Source organism: Dromaius novaehollandiae, chromosome 1, assembly GCF_036370855.1.
Source record: "Dromaius novaehollandiae isolate bDroNov1 chromosome 1, bDroNov1.hap1, whole genome shotgun sequence".
Lineage (NCBI taxonomy): Eukaryota > Metazoa > Chordata > Aves > Casuariiformes > Dromaiidae > Dromaius > Dromaius novaehollandiae.
Genome location: NC_088098.1, coordinates 122,520,025 through 122,547,311, shown reverse-complemented (window position 1 = coordinate 122,547,311; position 27,287 = coordinate 122,520,025). Strand labels below are relative to the sequence as shown.

Sequence of the window (27,287 nt, the reverse complement as noted above, 5' to 3'; positions counted from 1 at the left end):
GGATCCTAATTTGCTCAAATGGTTTAGTGCAAAATGTTTCCCCTGTGTTTGTCTTTCATGTCTAGGTTTCCTTTTTGTCTGCGGGCTCCCCACCTGTCTCATGTCTGTTAAGTTCTTAAAACCCTTTACTTACGCTTGACTTCTTTGTTCTCCTGTTTGGGGATTTTCCACTCTCCTAACCCAGCAAAGAAGGGTGGGTGTGGGTGGGTGGGTGTTTTTAAATTGTTCTCTACAAGTAAGACTTCTTCATCTGCTTGATAATCTTAAATGATCAACATATTCGTAAGAGGACATGTCAGAAGAACTCTCTTTTCTCCCTAATGTAAGGAGCATAAGGCTGTACAAAGTGAAAGACAATGGTGAGATAGAGATATGATAGTTATATATATGTTGTATATATATGAAGTAATGTATAAACAGATTCTGGAATCATCATAATAATGTTTATGTACACATACATACAGACACATTTTTTGAACTATATCTAATGGCTGATAATGTCTGTCCATTGATTTGGAAATGCGTGTTTCTCTCAAAGCACTACCTTGGTATTACATGAAAGGACATCATCAACTTAAAGTTTGACCAGTAAAAGAAAAAATGTGGGTTTATATTTTCAAGAATAAGTTTGTCCTTTGCTCAGTTTCTGTGGTTTTACAATTATTTTTTTGCTTTTATTTTGAAAAAAAAATTTTTTTAATATGTGACAGATCAGGGGAAATTCTGAGTCTCATTCTACACACAGTGGTATCAAACACAAAGTAAACTGAAAAAGAGAGGCGTTCTCTTTCCTCTTTTAGTTCTAGCAATTCTGTGTTTTACTTGTAAAAGCATATAAATCAAACATATACAAGGAATAGCTGTGATTTATTCCAGCACTGCTACAGTATCCATTATAACTCATGAGTATGCGATAGTTATACCCAAGGAGTCTACATGAATGTGAGTTCTGAAATCTCATGATTGTCTTTGCCTGTTTGAAATAGCTGTGGTGTGAAATACTCCTCTCATTTGTGTAAGCTTTGTTCACTGTTTGTAATTGTTAGGCAATCAATAAACATTTATGCATTTGTTTATAGCTATAATTAAATTGTTAGGAATCTTTAACTTTGCTTGTGCAGCAATTAGAAATAGCCAGTAAAATATTTGATTTTATATACTAATCTCATGTATTAGGCAGAAGAGAAAGGGCTTTAGCTGTGCTTTTAGTTCTAGATTTTGAAGAAGGCTGTGACAGATACAGTGGTGTAAGATGTTAACTAAATTTGTCTTGCCTAAATAGGAAGACTGTGAAATGCATAAATAAAAAGAGCTCCACATTAAAAAAGAATCGGAAGATACTGTTTTATCTAGTAAGACTGTTTATCAAGTTTGCTTCAATAAGAGTATGTAGTGCAAAATATAGTTATTAGTGCAAGTGCTAGAGGTGAAGGCAGTATAAGGAGCCTGGAAATGTTTCTACATTGCTTAGGTAAGCGTGCTTAGTGAGTAATAAAATGTTACTCCTTTTGGATTAGGCCTTTACATTGGCTTGTGGGATGACACTCCAAACCGTAACACTTTCCTGGATCACCACCACCGGTCCCTTTGGTCTGCACAAAGCAAACAAGTAAAAGAAAAATACAAACATCGCTGTATCTTTTTACGTCACTTTACATCACTTTGTTTCTAACTGGAAATGTCAAACAGATTAAGGATGAAATACCTTGTCAAGAAATGTTAACTCTTTCTATTTTGATTAATTGTTTTATTGATAATTTTCATGCTGGTGACGGTATTCCTTTGTCAGTTGTTAAATTCTGCAACCCAAGTAAGTGCTATAGAAGCTGTATGGAAAGGAGTGAATGGGCTTTGCAAGCTCACTCAGCACCCCTCACTGCTTGTTGGGGGCCACTGATGTAGTAGATTTAATAATGCTGTTTCTTCTTCCAGCCACTTAAGAACCTAGTTGATCAAACTCACCATGATGCAACAAATAATATAACTTAAACTTCTGCCACTGCAGGATAAACTGAGTTGTATTACTTTTCTTTCCTGCTGCCTGCAAGGTATGCATTCAGACTATGTCTGAAATTCTGCTGATGGTGCAACTTAAGCCATAGTATCTTGTTTGAAAATAGGATGTGAGGTGTGAGTCCACTAGGAAATAGCATTTTTTCCCTCTTATTTGGAAATGGTGACAGTACAGTAACATGCAGCTTTATCATAGTCTTCAGAGATAGCAGCAACGAGGCTGGCCCCAGAGTGGAGGTGAAGATTCCAGCCTGTTCCTGTTTGTGATGAGTTGTTTTGTGTGCAACCCAGCACCCAACTGTGAACTGGTATGATGACATGTTCCATAAATGTTACGGGAGCCCTGCCCATACATCCTCCCTTTTTGTTGTCCAAAAACTACATTGCGCTCTCAATTGTAAAGATGATCTGCATAAAAGGTAGAACAGGAGAACATCACTAAAAGCATGAAAGAACTCACTGATATGGCAGCTTTTGGCTCCAGAGTACAGCTGTTTTTTTCAAGAACATCACAGGCCTCTTGGCTAGGAGTTCATAGTACAGCAGTGATCTGATTTTGAAGGAAGCTGAGCAAGAAGTTTCTCTGATTAACATCAGTGCATTTTTTTTCTGGGTGCTTCCTACCTTTGAGTATCAGGTCACATTCCTACTGGAAGTTAGAGGGAAATGGAAATAGTTTTGCATTAAGCCCACTGAGACTCTGACTAGCTGAAACAGAAAGTTTTATCCACCAGAAACAAAAAAACTCTTACCAGATCTGTGGAAGATAGAGTAATAACATAAACATCAAACATTTGAAAGAAGAATTTACTTCAGCAGGAACTGCAGAAGAAGGTTTAGTACTAACAAAATCTGCATCAAGTATTAGCAGTTGTTCAGGATAGCTTTGAAAAGGGAGAGTCATTCTGAGCTGCAAGTTACTGTCCTTGTCCAGCAGTGCAAGGTGGCTAAAAATAAATTCTGGCCTGGTTGCTCTATCTACGTAAACTGGCGAAGCTGCCATTTCTATATGTAACTTCCCGTGTCTTACAAAATCACCTTAGCGCTGTCGTAGCCAAGGCTAAGGTGGCACTAGTAGTCAACCCCCCTTTTCCTGGTGCTTTTCAGATTTTTCGAATTACTCATCATACTGAAGCTTTTCATGTTTGCAGTAACTTACGTGTAAGCCTTCTTGGGAGAATCTAGTGGAATAGGCAGGCAAGAGTAGGCCTTTGAAAATACAGATCTTTCTCCAGCAAATGTATTTTTCCTCTCTGTAAAAAAAGTTGAGACTTTGGTATAATTTATAACTTGATATGTATGCATTCCCAGAAGATGGCTAATGAACTTCCTATTTTAGAAGGTTGATAAATTAAGAAATCCTGTTTTGGGAAGCTTTTGAAAGTGTTGCTGAAATTAGCATATACCTACTATGCATATTTTTATTATGTCATCTAAACACTGAAGTGCAGTGTGACTATAAATGACAGCCTGGATTTCTGTTTGTCAGAAATGTTGTATTAGATTTTTTCAGTTCTCGATTAAGGAAATGTTTTCTAGGCAGCGATCTGTAGACTTTCCCTGTTACCTGAAAGGCAGGATATGGGTTCTGTCCCTCAGTATTAATGACAGTAATAAAAGACCAAAAAGAAGTTACCTTCTGGGGGGGGGGGGAAAGAAGGCTTTGAGTTTGCTCAAATGTTGTTGGGAAATAGCAGTTTTGAAGAAGCGTGATTGAGAGTACCCCTTGGCCAGTGTTATCCTCTTGTCTATGCTCAGACAAGAGCACAGTCTGTGGCCAGATTCCAGTGTTGTTGACTTAAAAAAAAAACAAAAACAAAAACAGATGTCTTTTCACCTGTAAATTGAATGTAATCAGTCTGGATTTCTAAAGGCAAAGTAAATAGAAAAGTCCATGATGACATTTTAAGAGACAAGCATTCATTTTTTCATAGCCAGGTCTCACTTTATGGTCCAGATTGTATGGTCCTGTGTGACTGTATGGGGGGCTTGGAAAGCAGGCAGAGTCAGCCATTCCTCTACTCTACACCCATAGTGGAAAGGACAAACCAGGCCTAGGAGGCAGTGTGCTAAGCTGAGTTGTGGCTACTAATGCTTTTCTCTTCCCTCTTCCAGGCCTTTCCCCTTCCTCCAAATACTTCTGTAAGCATAGTAACTTCCTCAACCAGCGGAGAGAGAATGCTTTACTGTTTGCTGTATGTTGGCTATATATTGCATCTGTTCCCATTTGCAGGAGAAATAGGAGGGTACAGGAAAGAAGATGGCTTAAGCAATGTGTCTTATTTCAGCTGACTGAAGGGTCAGTGTACACAAAAGCTTGAGTAGCAGAACAAACAAAATGGAGCACATACTTCCTTTTACGTTGTTTCTAGTACTGGGTATACAGTCTTTCTATTTCCTATTGACCCTTCTGTTTGTTAAGAAAAACAGCTTATTTGAGATGATCATTTGCCCAGTGGGAACCCTCACTAAGAAAAGTCTGTTGTATAGGTTGTATGGTCATTTAAGGCCAAATCCTACTTTTGCACATTTCATGTAATGAATCTCATGGAGTTTGATGAGACTTTTTTGCTTTCAGATTGGATATTTTTCTCCATGAGTAAAATAGATGATTTAACAACAGCAGCAATGTTTTGCACAATATTGCATGTATGTGGTATGAGACTTATCGGTTTTATGAAAGTATTCATTGTTAGAATAGGTTTCTGCATCAATACTTGGTTGGTGTAAATAGGAAAAGATACAAAAAGATGCAAAGAAATCCAAGGTCGTCACTTCTTTTTCCTTTCAATTTTAGGCTAATGCTAATGTCACTTTACAATGTGAGCATCAACTTGAAAGGCTTGAAGTACATCAGTGAAAGTCCAGGTTTTATGCCTTTGCTGTGGTGGCTACTGAATGGTAAGCTGCTCTAAGAATGATGTAAATTGTGTCTTTGGGGATTGCAAATTGGGAATAGGTATTGCAAATAATGGGATTGCACATTGGGAATAGGTATTGCAAATAACAAAACAGAAATTTATATCTGTAACCTGATTATGTTAGCTTCTATCAGATTAAAAGTATCCAAAAAGGGCAAATAGAGGAAGAAGATGAGCATTTCCCACAACATATCTGGCACAGTATGTAATACTCCATTGATATAAAATTTATTGATGGTAGAATTAAAAAGAGGGAGCAGATTTTAAAAAGCCATCTATATTTTCATGTACCAACTTTAAAATAAAATCTTGGGGAAATTGTATATGAAATAATTAGAATTTACCAAAAGAAAACGTAACAATTCTGAGGCATTTTGGAGAAACAAGCCAACCTTTGGAACTACATTCGCATGTAGCAAAAGTGACCCCGGTCCAGCTGAAGAGAGTCATTCTGGTCTAATAAGATGTGGGCTTGTGAGCCGTGAATACTATACTATTCCCAGCTTTGGCTTTGGCCAGTACAGGACTTGAAGGGCTTCTGTGGCCACTGTCAGGCACATGACTGACATGAAGACTCTGCTCTTGCACACACTTCAAATCCCTGTGTAGGAGCCAGCAGAGACTGACGTGGCCAGTGTGCATTGGAGCTTAGCTGGCAGCTGCACACACAGCTTATAAGGGACAGTAAGGGCAGCTCTAGAGCCATGACACTCTACTGCCTAAGAACTGCTCCTAGAGTTTGCTCTCCTCTGGTTTTCTAAGGTTTGTGTTTTGTAGCTTGTCTGTGAGAAGATTTTGGTGTGCAATTCATATGACAGGGGAGGTTAGTTAGCTCTGCACTCTGTACTGCCATACAAAACCCTGCTCTAATATGACTAGTAAATAACAATGGTAACTGAAATGGAAGCAGTTGCATCTGCTTTTTTCAAGGAATGAATTTGAAGTTGAAGTTTTGAGAGGCTTTGATTTGACCCGGTAAACTGGAAGCTGCTTGTTTTTTTCACAGTTCCCTCACTGTTTTATGTAACTTTTTCACCAGGGAACTTGCTGCTTTGCATTGCCATTGCATTGTCTTTCACGTGACATCTCAGTAAATTTATTAAGCCTTCTAACACCATTGGAAAACACCTGTGCGTTTTATAGACTTTTTAATACAGCCTGAGAAAAATTATATTTGCAGAGAGAACTTGCATGGCCCTTTGCTCTGCTCTACTTACAAACTTAACATAAGTTAGTCCAGATTTTCTTCTTACTTTACATTGGGCCAATATATACATTAGCTGTTGCTCTAGCAGAAAAACCCCTCAAAATACCTTGTCTAAATTTGACTTTGCAAGTGTGCCCTTTGAAATGTTGCGATAGAACACGGAAGCTAATCGTTTGATGCAGTCTAGTGTTTGAATAAGCCTCTGAGATCACAGAAGAGGATGGAATGTGACACAGTTGTAATTAAATTACAACCAATAATGGAAATAAAAAAAATTGAAAGGCTATTCTGCATTTTGCAAGTGTTAGTTGTGTATGGCTGGGTTGTGGAAGAAAAGATGGGCATGGTTAATTCCTTCATATTTTGATAATAAAGTTCTGCAGTTACAGCAGAGGAGGAGGATTCTCAGATAAACCGCATCTGCTGGTTCAGATTTCTGACTTCAGAGGAAATCTGTTTACTGTCAAGGGAGATGGCTGACTAGGTTGTATACCAGACGAGAGGTCAGATCCAAGACTCTGTCTTGCTCCCATCACTTTATATGAGGTCTCTGCAGTTTCCTCTACATTTAATCCATTTCTAAACATTTCAACTTCCAGAAGTCAGTAGCTTCCTCCCACCCTTGCTTCTCCACTGCTTCTGTGGCCAGCATCTTCAGCTTCTGCTAGCCATGATTCAGCTTCTAAACGTCTGGAGCTGCTACAGGTCTAACAGTTTTTTCCATACAAGAGAGTAGAGCGCTGCAGTCTTGTCAGGGTATCCTGTACATGTTGCCTTCCTGCAGGAAGCTTCTTCAAAGACTGTTCTGATTAAGGCTTGTGAGATGATTCAGCTTTCCTCAGTTCTCTAAGAATTTATCAGAGTTCCCACTAAGAGAGGCCCCAAGAAATCATCATTTGGCCTTTTTTTATTTTCAGAGAGTCATCCTGTTTGCTTTGCCATCATCAATCTACAAGTGCCTGTGCCCTCAGACTGTACATCAGGGGCATTTTTTCCCACTTGCTTGTACACTGCTAATAAACGCCTCTGAATCCTTCTCTGAATTCTCAGTCCCTGCCCCGTCTTGTTCCCTGGAGAAAACTGTCCTTCCCATTAAGTGAAGAAGAGAGCAAATGTATATATTAACTATTTCCCCTTGCTGTATCTAAAGCAAAGAGATATTGGTCAGGTTGTCTAGCAGGCTTCTTGAAGGACAAAAATATGAGAATTTGACATTGAATACATGTATGGTAAAAGAAAGGTAGATTCCTCTGTCCTACTGTCCTTAGAAAATTTTGATGAACCACTGTGACTTCACACTCAGTAACAAAAATCTTAATAGTTTTTTCTTCTGGATGTTATACTGAAAATAGGAGAAAAACAAATGTTTAACACACTTTTTGAAGGTAATGCTGGTCTTTGTAGCTTTAGCACTTTGTGAGGAGGCTTTTTTCTTTTTTTTCTTTTTTAAATACTCTCTATGAGTTGGGCTCCCTTTGATGAGCAATACCGATCACTGTATGAAGAAGATACTCTGATAGCTTTTGTAGCTGTTTTATGCTTGCCTAGGTATCAGCTATCACGACCTGTACTTTCCCAGCCTTGTGCCAAGGCGTAAAACACATGAATGAAGCAACTCAGATTTCTGTCTGTGGAGCAGCTGGTGGGATAGGTAGAATTCTCTTGTGGAGTGCTGTTTGTTTGTAGAGGAGCTTCTATCATATTGTTGAAAACAGACAGTTTTAGTTTTTTCCATTGTCCAGTGTCCCTGTGTTGATGTCTTGGGTGAAGGTTTTATGTAATCTTCAGATTTAAAGAAACCCTCTCCTCAGGGCTTTCAGTAGAAAAAGAGGTTATATATTTTTGGGTACAAATCCACTTAAGATTTGTCAGATTTTTTCTCTGATGCTTTATTTCTGTGGATGCAATAAGACTTCCTCATTCTGTAATTCCCAAAGAGCTAGACTGGGACTTCTCTCTGGTAAGGATCCTTTGAAGAATAAGAAGATGTAGTCAGCTCAGATATTAATAATTAAGACTAGGTTTATGTTTTTCATGAGCATTCGGAATATCTGCAAACAAATGGGCACAGGATAAAATTCTGCTTTTTTCTTCCTATCCCTTATCTGTATTTGTTTTTCCACCTTTTTAATTTTCTTTGAATGCAGTTAAAAGAATGTTCTTGTTGGATACATTAGAAAGTGTAGAATTCAAGAGAGACTGTGTCAGTGCCATTTCCCATCCATAGCTGGGAAGTTACTCCAGGTACTTCATTAAACAAAACACGACAAGAGGCATATGACTAATCTTAGATCTATCCCTTCAGTTTCCTCTGCCACAGCTGAAGACGGAAATCTAACCTTGTTTATCCAAATTCTTTGCAAATGACAGTCTCTGCTATAAATGTCTACATGCAGCATATTCTCAATTTGCTAATGCTGCCTCCAGCCTTCAATATTTGCTTTTCAAGACTAACCCTGAAGGTTTCTAGTGCCTTGCTTTTCTGTTTGTATTGGTTATGGCTGCCAGAGTTTTTGAAAATCCAGGTTATTTTCATGACAGCATGTTATTTAGAAGGTATCTGGACTAACAAAAACTCTCCGTTTATAAAACAAAGCCTATACTAAACAAAACAGATTTTGGATCATAAATCAAAACTCTAGTTCCCCGTTGTTCAGGCTGTCAACAGTTCTATATTCTTTAGACTATGCAAATGGTCTTAAAAAGAGGATTGCTCTTCTGTCTTTCAGACCACATCCATTTTCTTAAACACAAAGGTGCCAGCTCTGGCGTGGAAAGTCCCTCAACCACTGTTAGTTGAGAGGCTGGAAGAGTGCCTAGAGGGAGTCTCAGTGAATGCTTGCCCTTTTTCCATACTCTCCTCTAAGCAGCCGCTGGAAGTGGTATTTAGGTGGGGCTTTGGTTGGGCCCAGTGAACACTCATCTGAGTGTGAGTTTCTTGAGGATTGCAAGTTTCTTGGGAATCCTCAAAAGCCCTCATTAGGATTGATGCGAGCTAGGAAACATGCCTAATAACTCATCCAGTGATCTGCCAGCCACAGAGCTGCATCTGTAGTGTGTAACATTATTGTGCAAGTTCCTTTTAACTCTCAGCCCTGTAAATAGCAGTCAGGGACCAAAATAAAAAATTGGGACCCAAATTTGCTGTTGTTGATCTAGGCTCAGAGTCTCTCTCAAGGATTTCCCTGATAGAGCTGTGACCAGCGCATGTCTGTAGGCGAGTGGGGAATTCTAGTTAGCTGAACTCTGTGTCTGCCAGTGAGAGCAGTCCCTTGGCGAGGGAGGAGACTGAAACAATCCTAGCTGTTACATAGGAGCTGGGGCTGGGGAGAATATGTAGCAGACAGAAAGTGCATTTGCATTCATGGGAGTTGCAGCAGCAAAGCTCATTCTTTTCTCTGTTACGGTATGCTCCCTCCTCCTTCCCCATATATTGTCTGTATTGCAACACCTCGTCTCAGACCTGTCAGTGTTAGGGAAGGGTCCGGAAAACTGCACTGCTGCAGACTTTGGCTCAGTTCCACCAGCCCTAGCAATGCAAAGAGATCTTACATGGGGCAAGCTGTGGTTGTGCCTCTCTCTGTTAGACCTGCTGCATACATAGGTAGCCTGACAGGTTCATAAAAAGGAAAGGGGGAGTGGCAGGTTGTCCCTTCATACTAGAATTGAACAGTGATGGAGTTGAATAACATTAGCAAGAGCAGTAGTAAGCTTTTGAAGTATGCCTTTCGTACATAGACACAGCTGTAAACTGCTTGTCAGTAATAAATCTTGCATTCAGGTGGCCAGAGAATGGTATGCGCACGTGTAAATTGAGTTCACGCGACTCACAGAGCCAATTGTAGATAAGCTGCTTAGCACTGATGTAATGCAATTACTTAAACCGTGCTGTAGGGAACAGTTCATCTGAGAGCATGCTGTTAATGACAGATGTGACTAAAATCTATCCACGTTATCAGTTGCTTTTGTCAGTGACTGAAAGGCAGTGACATCAAACGGCAGTGCTGGCAGTTAACAGAACGTCAGCAAAGTCCAGCAGTTTCAATACCTTGTTGAAATTGCATCAGCATTTTATGATGGTGGTAGGCTTGTGTTACACATACTATCCCAGACGGAGGCAAGCAGCCTGATTTTTTTCCTCTATTCCCCAGAAATAGTGATTATAGTTTTGAAATTTTAGTTGAAGAAATGTGTGTGCTAGTTGTTGGGAGGATGTGATGCAGTGATTTGATTACAGCTCAGACATTTTTTTTGATCTTGTACAAACAAAATGTTACTCAGCTAGTGTAGAAATGACTAAATCTGGAAGCTATTGAAATAAGAATAATGCTGAATAATGAAGATTCCTTACATTTCTTGTGACTATTCTCCAGAAGAATTTTTTAGAAAGAAAATACTGATACAGGAGAGACAAAGAAAAGACTTCTAGGGTATTTTTTAAAATCCTCTTAGAAAACATGATTATCCATAGTAAGTAGTAGTCTCAAAACCATATGTAATCTGAAGGGAGTATGTTTTAAAGCATATCTAGTTATTTAATTTAAAGTGAATTAGAATACATGTAGAACAATGGAAATTAGACTTTAAAGGCATATTAAGTCATCCTGTGGTGCAGGAGTATTTCCTTCCTTCACTGTATTCCTAAACAGCTAATCTGTTCTTCATTTGAGTGACTCAAGCAGTTGAGCTTCCCTGGCTGCTGTTGAAGATTCTTCCTAGAACCTCTTTGCTCTTACTGGAAAACATTCTTGCTTATCAGGCTAGAAATAATTTTCTGATCATTTCCTGATTCTCCTACAGATCCTAATTTTATTACCTCCCCTGCTAATGCTTCTCCTCTGATCAATTCTTTAGTTTCTACAGACTTTAAACACTTGCAGATAATGGTAATATAGATGCAGTATTAATAATGAAGCACATTTCATCCAAGATTTAAAGCAGCAACATATATGAAGCTTCCCAGCAGTACTATGAGTCACTAAAAGTATTAGCGTCTTTATTTCATGGAGGGATAATCTCACACAGAGGAAAATTGTAATGAACTACATAGATTTCACTTCTGAAAGCTGCTTTCTTCCCCATTTGGGCTATGCTTTTGTTACTGCTATTTCCAGTGAATAAATGTAGACAGAGAAATGTAGCACAGAGAAAGGGTGCCAGTGAGTTTGGACGTTATATCTGGCAAAAATTAAAGAATAAAAAAAAAAGACTGTGGGAAGCATAAAGATGAAAATAAAAGGAATGGAAGGAAGAAGTCAAGGCCTTTAGACATGTTTTGATTAGGTCAGCGTAAATCAGAAAACCAAGAACTTTTGCATCCAGGTTTTTTTAAAAGGGTTCCCTGAATCCTTTTACTGCCCAAGAACTTGGTCATAAAGTCTTGCTGTCTGTGAGGCTTGAGTTGCAGCATCTTTCCATGAGAAGAAATTATGACTGCTCAAGAAAATTGCACCTCCAGGTATTGTAGGAGCTGATGATGGAAAAAGAATCCTTGGAGCCTTCAGCCCTGGTGCTGGCAGTAGGAGCAGCTGTATTATGGGCATGGGCATTTCCTTGGGACGTGCAGCACTGATCATCGATTTTTAAAATGATGATTTGAATGACCAAAGTTGTCCAGGATATCCAATGACTAAGGTTTTGGTGCGTAGAAAAGCAGAAGATGCTTGCATGTTACTGTTTGGTTTTGAACAGTTCCTGTGTGCCAAGCTTCTATCACATGCTGCTAGATTCCCAGTAGACAGAAAGAAAATTCTTTTCTTAAGAGGTTTATGCTTTAAATAGGGAAGAAGGTGTAGAAAAGACATAAATATGTCATTTACAGATGGAAGATGGAGGAAGAGAGATTGTGACCTGCTTATGGGTGTAGATCAGATGTCACAATCTTCGATACTGTACTTTAGCCATGTGATAGTGGGAATTACTTAAAAATTCCCATCTAAACAGTTTCATTCTTATAGCCATAGTCTTTGTTGTCCATTGTACTGTTTTCTCCATTGGGTACTTTCAGCATTTCCCTGTGTCCTTTAACGGACAATTCTTCTTACTCATTTTTCAGGTCATCAGTGTAGGTGTTAGATAAGCTAACAAATAACAAAACCTGCTGCAGCCCACTAACATTTCCTTCCAGCTCAGTATGGTGTGCTTATTGCTGCTCTGCATTTATGCTCCTCCAGCGAGATTTTTGTCTCTGTAGTGATTTTTGCATGCAAAGTTATCTGAATTAATTTTTCTCAACATTTCCAGACAAAGTTCTATCAAAGGCTTGCTGAAGACTGGGTATGCTAATGACCAACATGTAGAAAATGCACAGCACATGAAACAAATAACTACTTCTGCCAGATGCTTTTTGTAAAGTCATAAACTATTAAATGCAAATAGACTGTTGTGAGTGATTAAAATACAATTCTGCTAATGTTTCAGTAATTAAAAATGCATCCTGCATTCTTAACAGTGGAGTTATTATATGTCTTTCTAGCTGAAGTCATTCAAAGATCTTCTTTGCTAAATTTCTCTGATGCATTCCTAAGCAACCATGCTTAGCTTCAGTACCCATTTCAATTTTGTGTAAACTGAATTAAAGACTTGGAAACTTGATTCATTATTACCAAGAATCTCTTATAAAAATTGATATTTTATTGAGCTTTGAAGAAATCTGAAATCTTATGTAAAAAGAAATTAAGGAAAAGCCTGATCATTTACAGCAGCTTTCATTAGTTGTTCCGTTTGTTGTTAAGTCTATTGTAAAGACTATTTAGTCATGGGATATAGCTTATTCTGCTTTCAATGAGATTGCATCCAGCAGTACATCTTGGCTACTGCCTGCATAAATTCAAGTTGTTGATGAATTCACTTATTTATGTCATTTTCAACATTTGCAGTACAGGTGAGAGGTTCCTGGTTATCTGTTCCTCCCAAACACTGCTAAGCACAAGCTGCTGAGGAGGGCAAAGGTGTTTTTTTCAGGTTCATGGCAGAGCCAGCCAGCCAGCACCAAATGGCAAATGTGAATTATGGCACCTTAGGTATTCCCAGTATACCTGGTGGGTCATGGAGAATGGCAGTCTAGAGCTTTAATGGTACTTTTTTTTCTGGGCTCACTTCTAATTAGCACCTGGAATTTTTTCCCCCCCACTTTTAGACCCGGATACAGAAGTTTGTCTTCATGTTCTGCGGCTCCTCCAGTCTGTGATTTTGGAGCCAGAAGTTTTAGCCAAGTCAGCCTCTGCGATGCGTGATACTTTACCATTTCAGCGTATCATTGCACTGTCAAAGAGCCGCAATGCAGATCTGCAAGCACTTGCAAGAGAACTACTTGAAGATCTTAAAATACTTGAGTATGAAGTATAGAAGAGCTCTGTGACACCAACTGCTTGTATTTTTTGAATATTTTTATGCTGCAAGAGTTGTTAGAGATGGTCTTGACTGAAAAGCTTTTGCCTAAGTTGCTCTGCCTAAGTTCCTTTGTGAAACTAGGCAACCCACCTAAAATAATACTTGGGAAAATATAAATGCCCAAATATAATCTTAGGTGCTGTAGTAGAGATGGAAAAGGCTTAATTTTTCTGAGTAGGATTTTGTTGATAATGGGTTTCCAAAGTAATGTTGCCAGGTTATGTTGCCTGTTTACCATATTTAGGGAGTAAGGTAGTCATCTCATCCATTGATACTATGTGGTTTATTGCGGTGGTAAATAATCCTTTTGATCCATCTTTAAGAATTACTGTGCTGAAGGAAAACTGTTGCTTTTCATAACTCTTCTGTGTCAGAATGCATCTCAAGTTTCAGTTTTATTGTTGTTATTTCTCTTCTCACTCTTTCCCTTTTAATAAAGGAAAACTCAAATTCTATAGTGTGTAATGGATTCTGTTTTCAAAATTCTCATTCAGATTCACTGGAGCTGCAAGTGGACCCCATTTGTGGCTGCCAAGCATACTAGAAACTGAGCCATTAGTTTTTCAAAAGCCCTGAAAGAGGAGGTGTTTTACTGTTGCCTGTGATACCTAGTTCTGCACTAAAGAGGCTAAAATTAACTGCTTCTCCATCATAAGCAGTATTGCATTCCTTCAGAACTGTGGTGTTTGTCAGAGCTTCTGTGTGTAGCTTGCTTACCCTAATGTGTGCACTCGTGTGCTTTGTCCTGGTAGAATTTACACATATGTTTTAGAAAAAATGGTGTCCATTTCTAGGCTGATAGTAACATAGCTAGTTAGGAGATGTTATTCAAGGGAATGGCAAATAAGAAATGCAATGCTTTGGTAGCAACTTATTCCATATTAAAGTTATGGTACCTCAGCTGTGTACCCAATGTATTAACAAAATACAGTGTGGATTTCTTCTATACCAACTGTACAGAAATCAAGGAATAAAGTTCATGGGATGTAAATACCGTGATTGGCAGGCAGCTTTATAGGAAGAACATTGTAAAATGCTGAGTTAGGTACAGGTGCAAGAGCATCTCCTATTAGTTTTTTTGCAGAATTATGGATGTTCAGCATTAGAAATGTAATAAATCAACATAAAATAGTTTGAAATAATTGTCTCAAATGCTACAAATTGTAGCAGTCCGGTCTGGAACTGGTTAATGTGGAGAGTAAGATACAGACCTCATGCATAAATGAAAGGGTTGCATGGAGTTCTGCTCTATCTGATTCAAAACTACATTGAGATGGAAATGTTTGGCAGGCTAAGATATTCTTTAAAGCATGCTTTCTTTGGATTTGTTTTCTTATCCCGCTATCCTAACTAAACCTCCTAGAGTTTAATCGTAAAGGGATCAAAGTGATAACCTGTAATTTCCTAGAATATCAACTCATGAAAGTGTTCAATTTGAAAAAACACTGAAGGACACTACTTTTCACTTACTGGGTATCTACTCATGAAGGTCTTTCATCAAACTATTAGAAGTCAGTAAAAAACAGAAAAAGAAGTAAGTAATTCTGTGAGCAGAAGAGCTAATGAAGCATCATATCCTATGGATCTGAGATGTTTCTTGAGAACTTTCCTGTCCTCCTCAGCCGTTCCAAAGCCCCCTGTGAAACCCAGTCCATTCCATGGGCAGTGCACTCGTTGGGAGTGGCGTGGATGCTCGTGGTCAGGTCAGAAAGCTATAGCAAACGACTGGCTGGTTGCCGCCAAGCAGAGTGTAGAGCAGCAAAGTTCTGTCAGCTTTGCCCTCGTGAGGGACTAATTTATGTCTCTTCTGCTGTATCCTCGCTGCTCATTCTCATGGAGCTTTTGCAAGCTTATTTATCTTTGTGAACTCTCTCCTTGTGTCAAGTTTGCTGGGAACTGACTGACAGATTCAAATGTTATGTAAGAAAGAGGAACTGGCAGTGCAATTGCAGTGTACCTCATTTCTGTAGGAAATCAATAAACAAAGAGCTCAGGGCTGGTGATTTTAATTGTGCATCCACTGAAAATCTAAGGCATGCTCAGCACTTAGCAGCCATGTTAACAGGTCATTCCAGACACTACAGTTTTTCACTAGCAAGCTGCTCAGATCTGATGATAAGTTTTTAAATGTCTCCTAGATGACTTTTCTCTCTGATGTAGCTTGCCAGGCCTGTGTTTCTCCACAGTCAAGTCACTGATGATCCACCTACATTGAGAAAGTCCTTTGTCTGTTCTGAAGGTTTCATTGTGCAGGTTTGATAAATAAGAAAAAGTTACTACATCTGTGAAACACAGTGCAACTTCAGAAATGTCTAACTTAGGAAAAATCAGAGAGAACCTGTGACAAACAAGCTTCTAGGGAAGTTTTTATGTTTTTCCTAAATCTGCTTTGTCTGGGTATGTGCAGTTAATGATGTAGTTGCACAGAGAAGCAAGTTCATAGTACTTTTGGTTTAAAAAAAAAAGGTCGTCAGACTCGCATGGATAGAAGCCAGGGAAAGTTTGGCCCCTTAAAATTTCACAGTGTTTGAAAAAAAGTCTCTAAATAAGCAGGTGGTGCTCCAAGAGCTTAGAGTGTGTCAAAGCTTTATTTACAAAGTTGAACATGCATGGTATGTAGAACACAGTATGATGCTGTGGGGGGCCACTGCAGTTAAAAGCTGGTCAACATATACGTTAAAAATCTCTGGTTTTACTTTGCTGCATACCTTTGCTTCAACCTGAAACTCTGGCCCATTACAAAGTTGTACTGGTTTAAAATCGGTTAAGTGTATGCTTTGGAAATACCAGTTTTGGAATGTCATTTCTTCTGCAACCTGTTAAGTCTTGAGTTCATCTGTGTAGTAATCACTGGTTTGGAGAAAAGGAGACAATTCACACAGTCAAAGCACTCGTTTCACTAACTCTGTTCAAAGTCCAGAGTTACTTCATCGAAGCCGTTTCTGCTGTTGCACAATTCCAGAGTTTCTGTAAAGAAAAAAACTTGAATTTGGTGTTGAATTGAGAAGATTATCAGAGTTTCTTCAGGTTTATACTGATGTAACTGAAAGCAGAATTTGATTCTTATGGTAACCTGTCTCAAAAGGTTAAAAATCTGTTTTAAAAATCCTTAGAAGCAAACACCTGTTTACTTTGCAAGGCCAATTGCACAATTAAAATTGAACTTTATTCCTTGGATTTTTATGCGTACAGAGCTGCTGAAATCACGTCAGTTCACTGTCGCTCCTGGGAAATGCTTGCTTTTTATATTTGACGCTGACGATTCATTAGATGCAAAGGAAAAATAAGTGAGGATCTCCTGAACATGTTTGCTGCAACCGGAGCAATTTTACTATGTAAGGTATGCCCCCACCAGTTCCTCGTGGTTCCTTATGGTTAATATTTGACCTGTACTATGAACTGGCTGAAAAGGAACTTGAAAACGTCAGTGGAAGAAAGAATGACCCAAACTGAAGGCAGATCTCTGGCGTTCCCTGGAGGCTCTGTGCCCCATGCTGAGGGGCCAGTACGGCAGCAGGAGTGACCTGGCATCTCTGAATGGGCCTCCGCAATCTTGGATGAGAACAACCAGCTGCCCAGTTCCTAAGAGTGTTAAGGTGCATGCTGACTGTGCCTGGCTCCCAGCAATGCATGACACAAGTCGTGAATAAGAGAATTCAAGATGCATCCTTTTGTGGTTGTTTAATAGTGGGAATTAAGTAGGAGGAAGAATGGGAGAGGGTTGTCATTTGGTCATACGGCCACAAGTGAACTTTCAGATGGTTAAATTTGAGCTGGTTGAACCAGTCGTTTAGCTGCCCCTTTGGGTTAACATTTTCACTTGTGATATGAGCTGATTAGCACAAATTGCACTTTAGAATTGATGAGATTTTACAGGTCTTGGAAATGCTGTATGATTCATCCCTTCTACTGCTTTCAGCACTGGAAGGATGCTGGAGTTGTGGAGAACAAAGTTTTACTGGGGAATAAGGAACCTCTGTCTCCGTTATCCCTGCCCAATGCATACACATGCTACAAGTTAAGTGATGCAAAGAATAGCTGCCCCCTTCCCGTCCATTCAGAGCATGTACTTTCCAGCTGCATCTGGCTATGTCTGTTGTTCTGTAGGCAATTTTCCTGATTCGCAGGCAGGAGCTTTTGCAAATGCTAGTTGCTTCTCGTGTATGTGTGTCTGAATGGAACTTCATGTCAAGTTACAGCTGATAAAAGTCACCAGAAAATTCTTGAGGTCATACAGATTTTAACTTCTGCAATGCTCTCTGATGACCTTTACAACTTATAACTTGCTAGGTCAGAAACCTACAAAAAATGCGTAAGACTTTGACCAAATTATAGTTCCGCATGTAATTTATAGGACTATAATTTTTACTGTGGGCGTGACTGTAGTTAAAGCACTTCTGATGCCAGGTGCTCAATCTTTCTGAATGTGCGTACGTTTTTTGTTTTCCGTGCTGTTTGGCTGCAGTTGTGCGAGACAGCAGTTACTGAGGGTTAGGCTGGTGTGGGCCTCAACAAGAGCTGGGGGAGGGCAGGGTATCCTGTGAGCTATGTGGTTCTGCCAGGTGTTCCCCAGACTGTGAAAGGGGAAGGTCAGGTCCGACTGAATTGCTTAAGCAGCTTTTGTGCCACTTGGTTGCTTTGAACTAAGGCAGAGGAGTGGGTTGTGTGTTAGAAAAGCAAGAGAGCTCTTTCAAGCTTTTTGCAGAGATATAAATGCCTCCTTTCTTCTGTAGCTGTATCTTGTCACCAGTGTCAAATAAAGTGTAAGAGTTACCCCAAGTTAACACTAAACAGAAAAGTGAGAAAACAAGAAAAAAAGCCCAGTTCTTGACTCAGGGCCCCTTTTTCCTGAGCAGGATCTGTGGTGTCCAGAATCAATTTCACTTTGGCTTGACCATGGCATGTTTGAAAGCTATTCAATGCAACCAGCTCCTCATTGCTTGCGAGTGTGCTGGAGCATTACCAGAGGACTTGTTAATATTGTCCCTGGGGTTTTTACTGCTCTCTTGGGGCTCTTTGGGGCCTTTGGTGCAGCACAAATATAAGACCTCAAGAGAACTTACTGCATTTGTTCAGCCTGTGGATTTCCAGGAACTGCTGGAACTAGGAAAAGGATGATGGACAGCCAAAGGCCAAAAGCATTCAGGGCTTCCTGCTAGGATAAGATGTCAGCTCAGCTCTGGGTCATTGTGATGGGAGTCTGGATCTGGGCATTTGCTGCAGGTTCAGACCAGGAACGGTCTTAGGCATGTGCCAGAACATTTAGTTAGAGGTGGAATATCTATGAAATGACACCACAGCGATGGCAATGAAATACAGAAACATGGGGGACCCTTCAGGATGATCTAAGCAGGAGGCAAAGCACTGGGATACTAAGGGGACAGCTAACTGCAAGAAGGTGTGGATCCCCCAAAAGGACTGTAAGCCAATGCCATTCCTTCTGACAGAGCTGCAATGCTTCCAGGGTGGCTTAACCAGTCTGACAGAAACAATGCAGTAAATGGGAAAGAGACTTATTGTCTGTGCGTGGATGCAAGACAGCTTCTGCTGAAAGAGAAGTTAGAGCAGTGCAAACTTGCTTATGTGGACAAGTGATGGGAGTATAGCTGAGCTGCTTGCTGCCTCAGACCCTTAGCCAGATGGGAGGGAGCTGTAATGCAGTGATGAGGGGCTGTGATTCATGACTTCACGAACCAACCAGGCTTTGCTCCATCTCTGTCTGTGACTGCCTGCTCAGCTGCTCTGAAATGTGTCTGACAGCTCCCAGGGGCCAGAGCTCAGTGGGCGTAAGCTGAGTTTAATGCACCTACGGCAGCAGACACCAGCTGACAGCCCATTCCTCCACGCCAGTGCTGACAGTGCTCAAAGGAAACATCAGTGAGGTTTTTTGATGAAAGGACAGCTTAATATGCAGGCAAACTATCTGAAGCTTTTTAAGGCAAGCTTTTCTTGCCTCTAGAACATAAGTAGCCATGAAAGCTCATAAGACAAAACTTAATTGGCCCAACAGAGCTTAGGGAAGTCTGCAAAAAGAAGCGAGGTACTCCTGCCGCGATACAAATGTGTGACTGGAACCTGCTGTTTGAAAGCGGGCATGGCATGAGTGATAAAAGGGAATGAAATCTCTGACAATGCAGGAGACAGACAGTGGTGACGGCACGCAGAGCAGAACAGCAGAATGGGGAGGCAGGCAGACATGTCCAGAATTTAAGCAAATGCTTCTTACTATTCACCCCACAATTGGCCAGGCTTGTTTTTGTCTGGGCAAGCAGTACCTGCAATTGCGTTACCTGAGCTGTATCATTTTGTAGGTGGATGACTGGCCTTATCTGTGCCAGAAAGTGGTGCTAGCATTATGTGAGATGCTATTTTCAATTAACAAACCTGGTGCAAATGACTGGGTGGCCATTCTTAAGAGGAGAAAGACACTCTGCAAACCCAAGTGCAGGTGAAAAAAGGCTCTCCAGCCTACCTGCAGCAAGTAGTCTGTAACGCCCGGACAGACTTTGCTGTCACTAAAGATGTGCAGGCAGAGCTGCTCACAGGGTCTGTGTCTAATCCATGTTAGTTGAAATGATCCTTATTAGCCCAGCGCAATTGCTGGAGTGAAGCCTGCGAGTTTTGTCTGAAAATAGCTGGGGAGTGCTCATATGGCAGCTCTGCCTGCTGGGGTCAGAGGCAGCAATCAGCACCCTGGGGCAGGAAGTGGGCACAACCACTGCCCCTGATGTAGCTTGTCCATAAGGGCATATCTGCTTGCAGCCATCCTGGCAGCTCAGAGCAGATTTCCCATGGTTTTGCTTTGGGTTATGAAGAACTAGTTAAGAATGAAACAGTTTCAAACTTGGGTAAGAGTGTCTCCAGAAGAGCTTGCCCATGTTTAATTGAAGCAGTCTTGAAAGCAGATATATTGTGAACTGATGCTGTGCGGAAGAGTTCTCACTGCCTACAAGCCTGTGCTTTGTGGACAGAGGTGCACCAGCGGAGTCTAACAGGCAGCCCAGTAAAGAAGAATGACTCCATTATGTTAAAGCTGATAGATCATGGCCTTGGGGAGAGGTGTTATACTTACATGATGGAAAATAGGGGACTCTGGGATGATCTGCAGTGTGTAGTAGGCCCATAGTCACAACACCCCTGTGGCAGATGGGTAGGTGGTTACCTCTGATTTTCCTGTGTAGTCATGTTGCATTAGCAAGATCCCCCATACACGCATATAGAAGTATGTGTGATCTTGTGACTGTGTTTTGCATTTCACGCCCTGGCTGGGTGCAGCTGTGTTTTGGAAAATGTAGTGGACGCTTCACATTGCCTGACACAAAAAAACCAGAGTTCTCTATGCACTAAGAAATTGTTCAATAACAAGAAGCTACCAACGGTGATTGTTTCTCTTCCCAAATATATAGTTTCTCTACGTTTATTCCAGTAACTGTTTATTCCTGCAGAGTGATTTTCATGAACATCATTACTATCCTGTTACAGCAGAAACTTAGTATCTCTGAAACAAGAGCATCAGAGCAGGAATGAGTCACCCTTACTCCAGTAAGGAAGCCCCTTCAGGAAGCCTCTCCAGCAATGATGTCCTGTGCAGCGTTGATCAGCCATTACGCTATTTAGCTTTAACAATGCTGACAGCGTGTAATACTGCCCTGGAAACCTTAAGAGATTGCTTGTCAGGCACAGCCAGTGTCACCAGTGTCTTCAGTGCCCAGGCAGTTAATCTAGCAGCAGACAGATCTTGGGTAAAGAAGCCAAGGGAACGGAGGTACCCTCTTGGCTGTAAATGGCAAGAGACCAAAAGGTAGGGGAGTCATTTCACAAGCAGCAGTGGCAACCTGGAACACAATCAGAAAAAAGGCTGCCCCTGGCGATCTTAAAGTCAGCTGAAAAGCTGAGCTGCTAAAAACAATAGTGCTGCTGTAAGTGGCCTAGGGAGAAGGGAGCCTTCAAGGGTAAATTCAAAGCATAAGAGCACAGTGAAACTGGTGCGGAAGTTGCCACAGAGAAGGCAGCTTTTGAGTGCTGTACTGGGACTGTGATGGAAAGGGGGAGAATCCCAGAAGCTTTTCACCCGAGGATGATACATTTTTCAGGTGGAGAAAGGGAGAAAGTGCATTGCCATTAATTTTTAATTATAATGCAGTGTTCTGTAGAGATGCGCAGTTTCTACTACACAGGCTATCTGCAGCATGGCATAGCCTACTGGCAAACTTTCTCACTAATGAGGCTGTCACAGGAAGAGCATAGAAGAAGGGACTGGAAAATGTTTCCAAGACACTGCTATAATGCTGCAAATATAAGCATTATTACACAAACTGAGCATTTCTGTTTAAGTGCTCTGCTGCTACTGAAATACAGTTACTTAGACCTGTATTTTAGTTTCTCTGGGCACAAAAAGGCCCTTCTCTTCTTCACACAGCCTAGCCTGTACTCCACTTGTCAGGAGATCTTGCCTCCAAGGTTCTTGCTGGGCCTAGAGACCCAGCCCTCCAGGAAGGGGTAGGGCTTAGCCCCCAAGGTGCTGATCAGGGACTCAGAAAATGGAGGTTCAGTTCCCTGCAATGCCACAGGCATCCTGTGTGTGCCCAGGCAAGGCATGTAGGCCAAATTAGCTGAGGACCCGAACTCATGGTGGAGCATTCCTGATTTCGGAGGGGGTATTTTGGAAGATTCAGTCCTCCAAATTAAGTTTCTGCTTTGATTCTCTTTCCATATAACTTCCATCCTTTCCCCCTCACTCTGCCCTCTTACTTGAGTTGTAAAAGTTTTTGATTAGTGTGCTGAAGCGCCTGTCCTGACACAGAGGGGCTCCTGTCTCACTTGGCAGCCACAGGTGCTCCCGTGACACAAATGGCTAATACTGTAGCCTGAGTGAAGGGTGCTGGAGGGAGGGAGAAGTTGGGGGCCTGAGGTGTCAAAGATACCCAGACTACTGCTCCCAGCCTCCAGCTGCCTCCCGGCTCAGCTGGTCGTGCACCTTTGCCTGGCCTATCTGCAGACCTGATAGTCCACCCATGGATAATGAGTGAAGTCCATCAGTGCTGCTAAGATCACCAGTCATTGCAAAATCCTTTGAGTCCTTTCCAGCTCACAAGATGTTGCTCCTACCAGGTTACAGAAAATTGAATGGAAAAACAAGCCCTGGGCATGCTGCTCCTGCCTAATGCCCACCTGGCTTGCACACAGCAGTCTGGATGTGGGCAGTGGAAGCTCTCTAGGCTTCATGCTGTGAAGGCAGGATGCTGGTGCTCAGAGGAGCAACCCCTGCATTGCAAGGAGTGCTAGACCTGGTTTTCATGCTCTCGCCACCATAGGTTACAGGACGGAGAGAGATCCCAGCCCTTTCTCCCCCCAGGTGGGAGACTGTCAAGATCCTAAATGAGAAAAGAAGAGAAAACAAAGAATTAAGCAATGTTTTCTGGATACCTTGAGAGAAGACAGACGATCAGAGGGCATTCTGGCACCCAGGGGAGAAAAAAGTGAACTTGTTTCCAACGCTTCAAACCCTAAACACAATGAAGTAGGAAGAAGTAGACTCTGTTTATATAGGAGATGGAAATTAAAGAGTCCTGTCTCTCACGTCATATGTGAGGAAGAAATACGAACCTCACCAAAGAAAACTTGTCCTCTGGAGTAGGACAAAGAGGTGGGTCTTTTCCTTGGGATGTTTATCTCCTAGAAGTAGAAACCACCATCTGTGGATGCATTGCTCTGTGGCGCTGCTACACTGCTGTTCATGGGCCAGGCTTTGAGGAGGCCCATGTGTGCACTCATTCATTCTCCAGCACGGCGAGGCCTGGCTCCGTTCCCTCCCTTGAGGGGGATCAGAGACGGACATTTTTCGAATATTGAATCTCTTCATTCTTGAAGGGTTCTACTTCCTTGGAAAGTAAAAGATAAGCCTGGGGAGCAAGCAACCTAAGGCTTGGAGTGTGTCTTGGAAACTGGAAAATGTCCCATGTGTTTTGTTCCTGCTGCTAGCCAAAGCCTGGAGGAGCTGGCTGAGTCAATGGCAATGTTGTGGCTGCAGATTAGCTCATCTCTCAGACCTGCAGCTGAGCCCAGCAGGTGTTATTGCTGCCTCTGCAGCCCTCCACTCCCTTTGAGGTCTTCAAGTAGTCTCCCTGTACCACAGAGCCTGCCGGTGGCTTTGAAAGCTGTGTCTAATATGCCGAAAGCAGGTTAGCTGCAGTAAGGCTATCCCCAAAGGGCTGCAAATCCTGTCTTAACCAAGCAGGCTGATATTTTGGCTTCTCCGCATCCACAATGAACATTGGATTGCTGCAGGGGATAGAGCAGAAAGAAGAAAGGGAAAACAGCAGCAGTAATGACCACAGTGCTACATAAAGTTACCTGGCCTGTCTTGAATGAATGAGCCAGGGCACCAGAAGCTGCCTAGCTAGTGCAGGATGCTGCTCAGCACAGGCTAATGCCTTCTGTCTGCTTCATGGCCATAACATGCAGAGAGAGCACGCGAGACAGGTAAGTGCCATAACTTTTTGTTTATCCTGACCCTCCCTCAAGGACTCACTGTGATTCCTTTCCTTCCTCCACCCTGCAGGCAATGTTTTGGTTTTTCACTTTGCAAATCTCCCTGTCCTTGAGTTCAGAATAGCAGCCAAGGCCAAAGGTGCAAGTGGCACAGAGCAGAAGGTCTCCTAGGTGTCCATTACTAAAGATGGGCATCTTTTCCATTTTTTGCTCTTTTCATTCCTTTCCACAAAGATAGGCACTTTCCTCTGTTCGGCCTTTCCCCGCTTCCAGAGATTGGGCACTAGAAAATGTTTAGGTCTTTGAACTGAAAAAGGCCCCAAATTGCTGTAGCTGCTGGACTATAACTGTCTGTTGTCAACAGTACTAGATCTGATGTTTGTTTGATTTGGACTCCTGTGAACAGGTATGCAGGATGTGCCGTCAGTATTACTTGTGTACACACAAATAGCACTATCAGCAGGGCTTCAGGTGTCTGCACCATGATGGGAGGAGGAAGAGGGAGATATCAGTAACAATAAAATGTTACTGAATTAGTACCTATTATGTCGTGTTTAACAGATTTTCCGTGCAAGGCCGGAACCAATTTGTAGTTCAGTAGCAGAGGAGCTGTCTGTGGGCAGCTGGCTGGATTCAGGGGTGACTCAGCTCTGCAAGCATGTGTTCCCTGAGATCAAGTCATTTCCCTCCTTCTGGTTTGGCTAACCTCCTGGTTTTTGTAAGATGGAAATCTTACAAAAATATTTGAAAGAACTAACCCGAAGTATGTTAACAGCTTAACAGTGTAGTATAGGGGATGGGCTTCTGTGAACATCTCACGTTTTGTCTTGAGAAAAGCAATGTGGAAAGTTTGGAAAAAAAATTGGTTTCCCCATTAGGTTTTTTTCTTTCTCTCTTTGTTTTCCTTTCTGGGGTAGGATTCATGATTTGGAGCAAAAGTAACGGTACAAAAGGACAGGAAAGGGAATTAGCCAATAGAGAAATGAAGCAAAACATAACCTCAGTATTGATCATGTTATTTTTCAGATGTTCAGCGCTGAAAGGCCTTCCCGACCCATTGCAAGTACTCTATGCCATATCTAGCTTTTACACAGAGTTAACTCCATATGTGAGCATTGCTGAGCAAATTTCCACCTGCATTCCTGCACTACTGCTGTTTCCGTATTTGCCCATGTATGCGTGGCACATACCTCATGGCTCTTTGGGCTGAGATGCTCAGAGTTCTTTCCCAGGCAGTTACAAGGAAACTTGTCTGTTCTTGCAGGGAGAGATCAGGCAAAGCAGAGGGAGATCTTGAGCACTTGCTTGATTTTTTTTCCACACCTCTGTGAAGACAGGTAGCTCAGACTATAACCTTTGCCTTCGGCTGCACCGGGTAGTGGGAGCTTCCCAGGACGAAGTTCTTCTTGTGTGGAAGGGCAGTGGACTGAGAACAAAACTCATGTAACTGCAGAGAAGACATGCTCCTAATGCATCATTGATCTCAAAACTACTTTTGATGGCTGGTGTATTTTTTTCACAAGAGCTGGCCCCTTGGATTTTTTCATAGTAGGCAAAAATACATCCCTGTCCAATGAGTGGAAATGGACTTCTTGTGCCTGTAAAAAAAGATGCCCTCTTCCTACAAGTTAGGAAGAATTTGAAGACTTCTGCGCTGTATACCAGAACCTCAGTGGGGATGTTTGACTGTTCTTTGCTTCAGCAGAATTAATACTGGCCCCATCTATTTTCAGATGAATAGGAAATCCCAGCAGCTGCCATCTCAGAGGAGTACCGCAGAAGGGTATGGTTAAAATCCAGCACTGCGTTGAACGCCTGGGATTGCCAGGCAAGGAGTCTCTCTAATAATCATGACATTTTTAAAACACTCTGAAGGTTTGATCTTAGTCCCATTGGGTGCTTTGCCATAGATCTTAATGGGTCTGTGGCTGATCTCTTTATCTGTAATGCACCTGTGCAAACTTGACAGTTTAGTGCAATTTCATGCTTTTTGGAAATCGTCTCACACTAATGCCATCAGAGAGAGCAATTTTTAAGGTCATTAGCTCAGGACATAACAAATAAATAGCGAGAGAAAACAATCTGTAAATGTCATATTTGTTTAACAAGCAAAGTAGCTCTTGAAGAGCAGTTTTCCTTATGTCTAGAGACAACATGAAAATTGCATTCTGTGGCTTGAAAATGTGGAACTGTTGGAAGTGAGAAGAGTAAAAAATAGCTGTTTATCTTCAGGAACACCTCTGTTCCCTATCTCCTCACTGTTCCTCACACACGCATCTGCTTGACTTATTCCTCAGTATTCTTAAACTTACACTCACTGCAGACTGTGGCTTAAGGCAGAACTAAAGACCTTCAGGTTCTCCTGCTGCTGAGCTCTGATAACAGTGGTTTTTGTTCTTATGATAAATAATTCTTGTTAGCTCCTAGTCCCTGGAAAAGGAATTGGGATAAGTGGAAAGATTTATCCCTTCTCTACATCAATAGAAGAGACACAGGCCCACTGACACAACCTGAAGTAAATGCCCTCCAAAGCAGAAGGGGCAGGTGAAACCTTTATTGGCTGAATCAAATTTGCTCCCTCAATAACTACACTTAAACCTGGCTTCCAAGTTTGCCAGTATTTGGCTTGTGGAGGCAAGCCTGAACCCATGGTCACATATGGGTGTTAGAAGGGGAAAATCAGGTAGAAAGGCACATGGATATTCACTTCTCTGAGGGTTAGATTGGGGAACAAGAGAAGGTGAGTGGACTGTAAGCTTTGCCTTGTTGGTTACATTTGCCACACTGTGATGGGGCAGAAACCACACAACCCTACCACTGCTGGAACATTAGCATCTATCTGGCTCTTTGCCTAGAGTAGTTCAGGGTTACTGGTATGTTTTAAGTTGGTCTGGAAAAAGTCTTCCCTACAGGTGATCTACCAGGTGTCCTGGAGAGGGCCTCTCAAGGTCAGAATAATGGCATAACCACAGCCTCAGTGCACATCACAGTTGTACCAGTAAAAACTCCCTCTAGCCCATATTGGTCCATTCCAACAGGGTAGGCTGTCCCCTGCCATGATTGCAATTGGTGGCATTGGCACTCTTTTAATGGTCCATGGAGGTGGTGCTTAGAAAAGACCTCTTCTGCCTTTCCTTAGGTGCATAAAAACAGGCCACGATATTGCATTGATTCCCCCAAGTAGCACCACTCTGAGAGGTTTTGTCCTCCTCTGTCACCATCTATCCTTCCTCTCCCCTCTTCTCAGCCGAGGATACATCCTC

The 27,287-nt window shown here is 41.6% G+C and overlaps 1 protein-coding gene across 1 annotated transcript in view; it reads left to right on the top strand.

Moving 5' to 3' along the window:
- The window catches only part of HSF2BP (heat shock transcription factor 2 binding protein), a 32,083-nt gene extending 18,138 nt beyond the window's left edge, over positions 1-13,945 (top strand). The window contains exons 6-7 of the mRNA XM_064505667.1: positions 4,811-4,914; positions 13,280-13,945. Coding sequence (XP_064361737.1) covers positions 4,811-4,914; positions 13,280-13,488 — 313 coding nt within the window. The 3' untranslated portion in view covers positions 13,489-13,945. The remainder of the gene's footprint in view (positions 1-4,810; positions 4,915-13,279) is intronic.
- Positions 13,946-27,287: the final 13,342 nt, after the last annotated feature.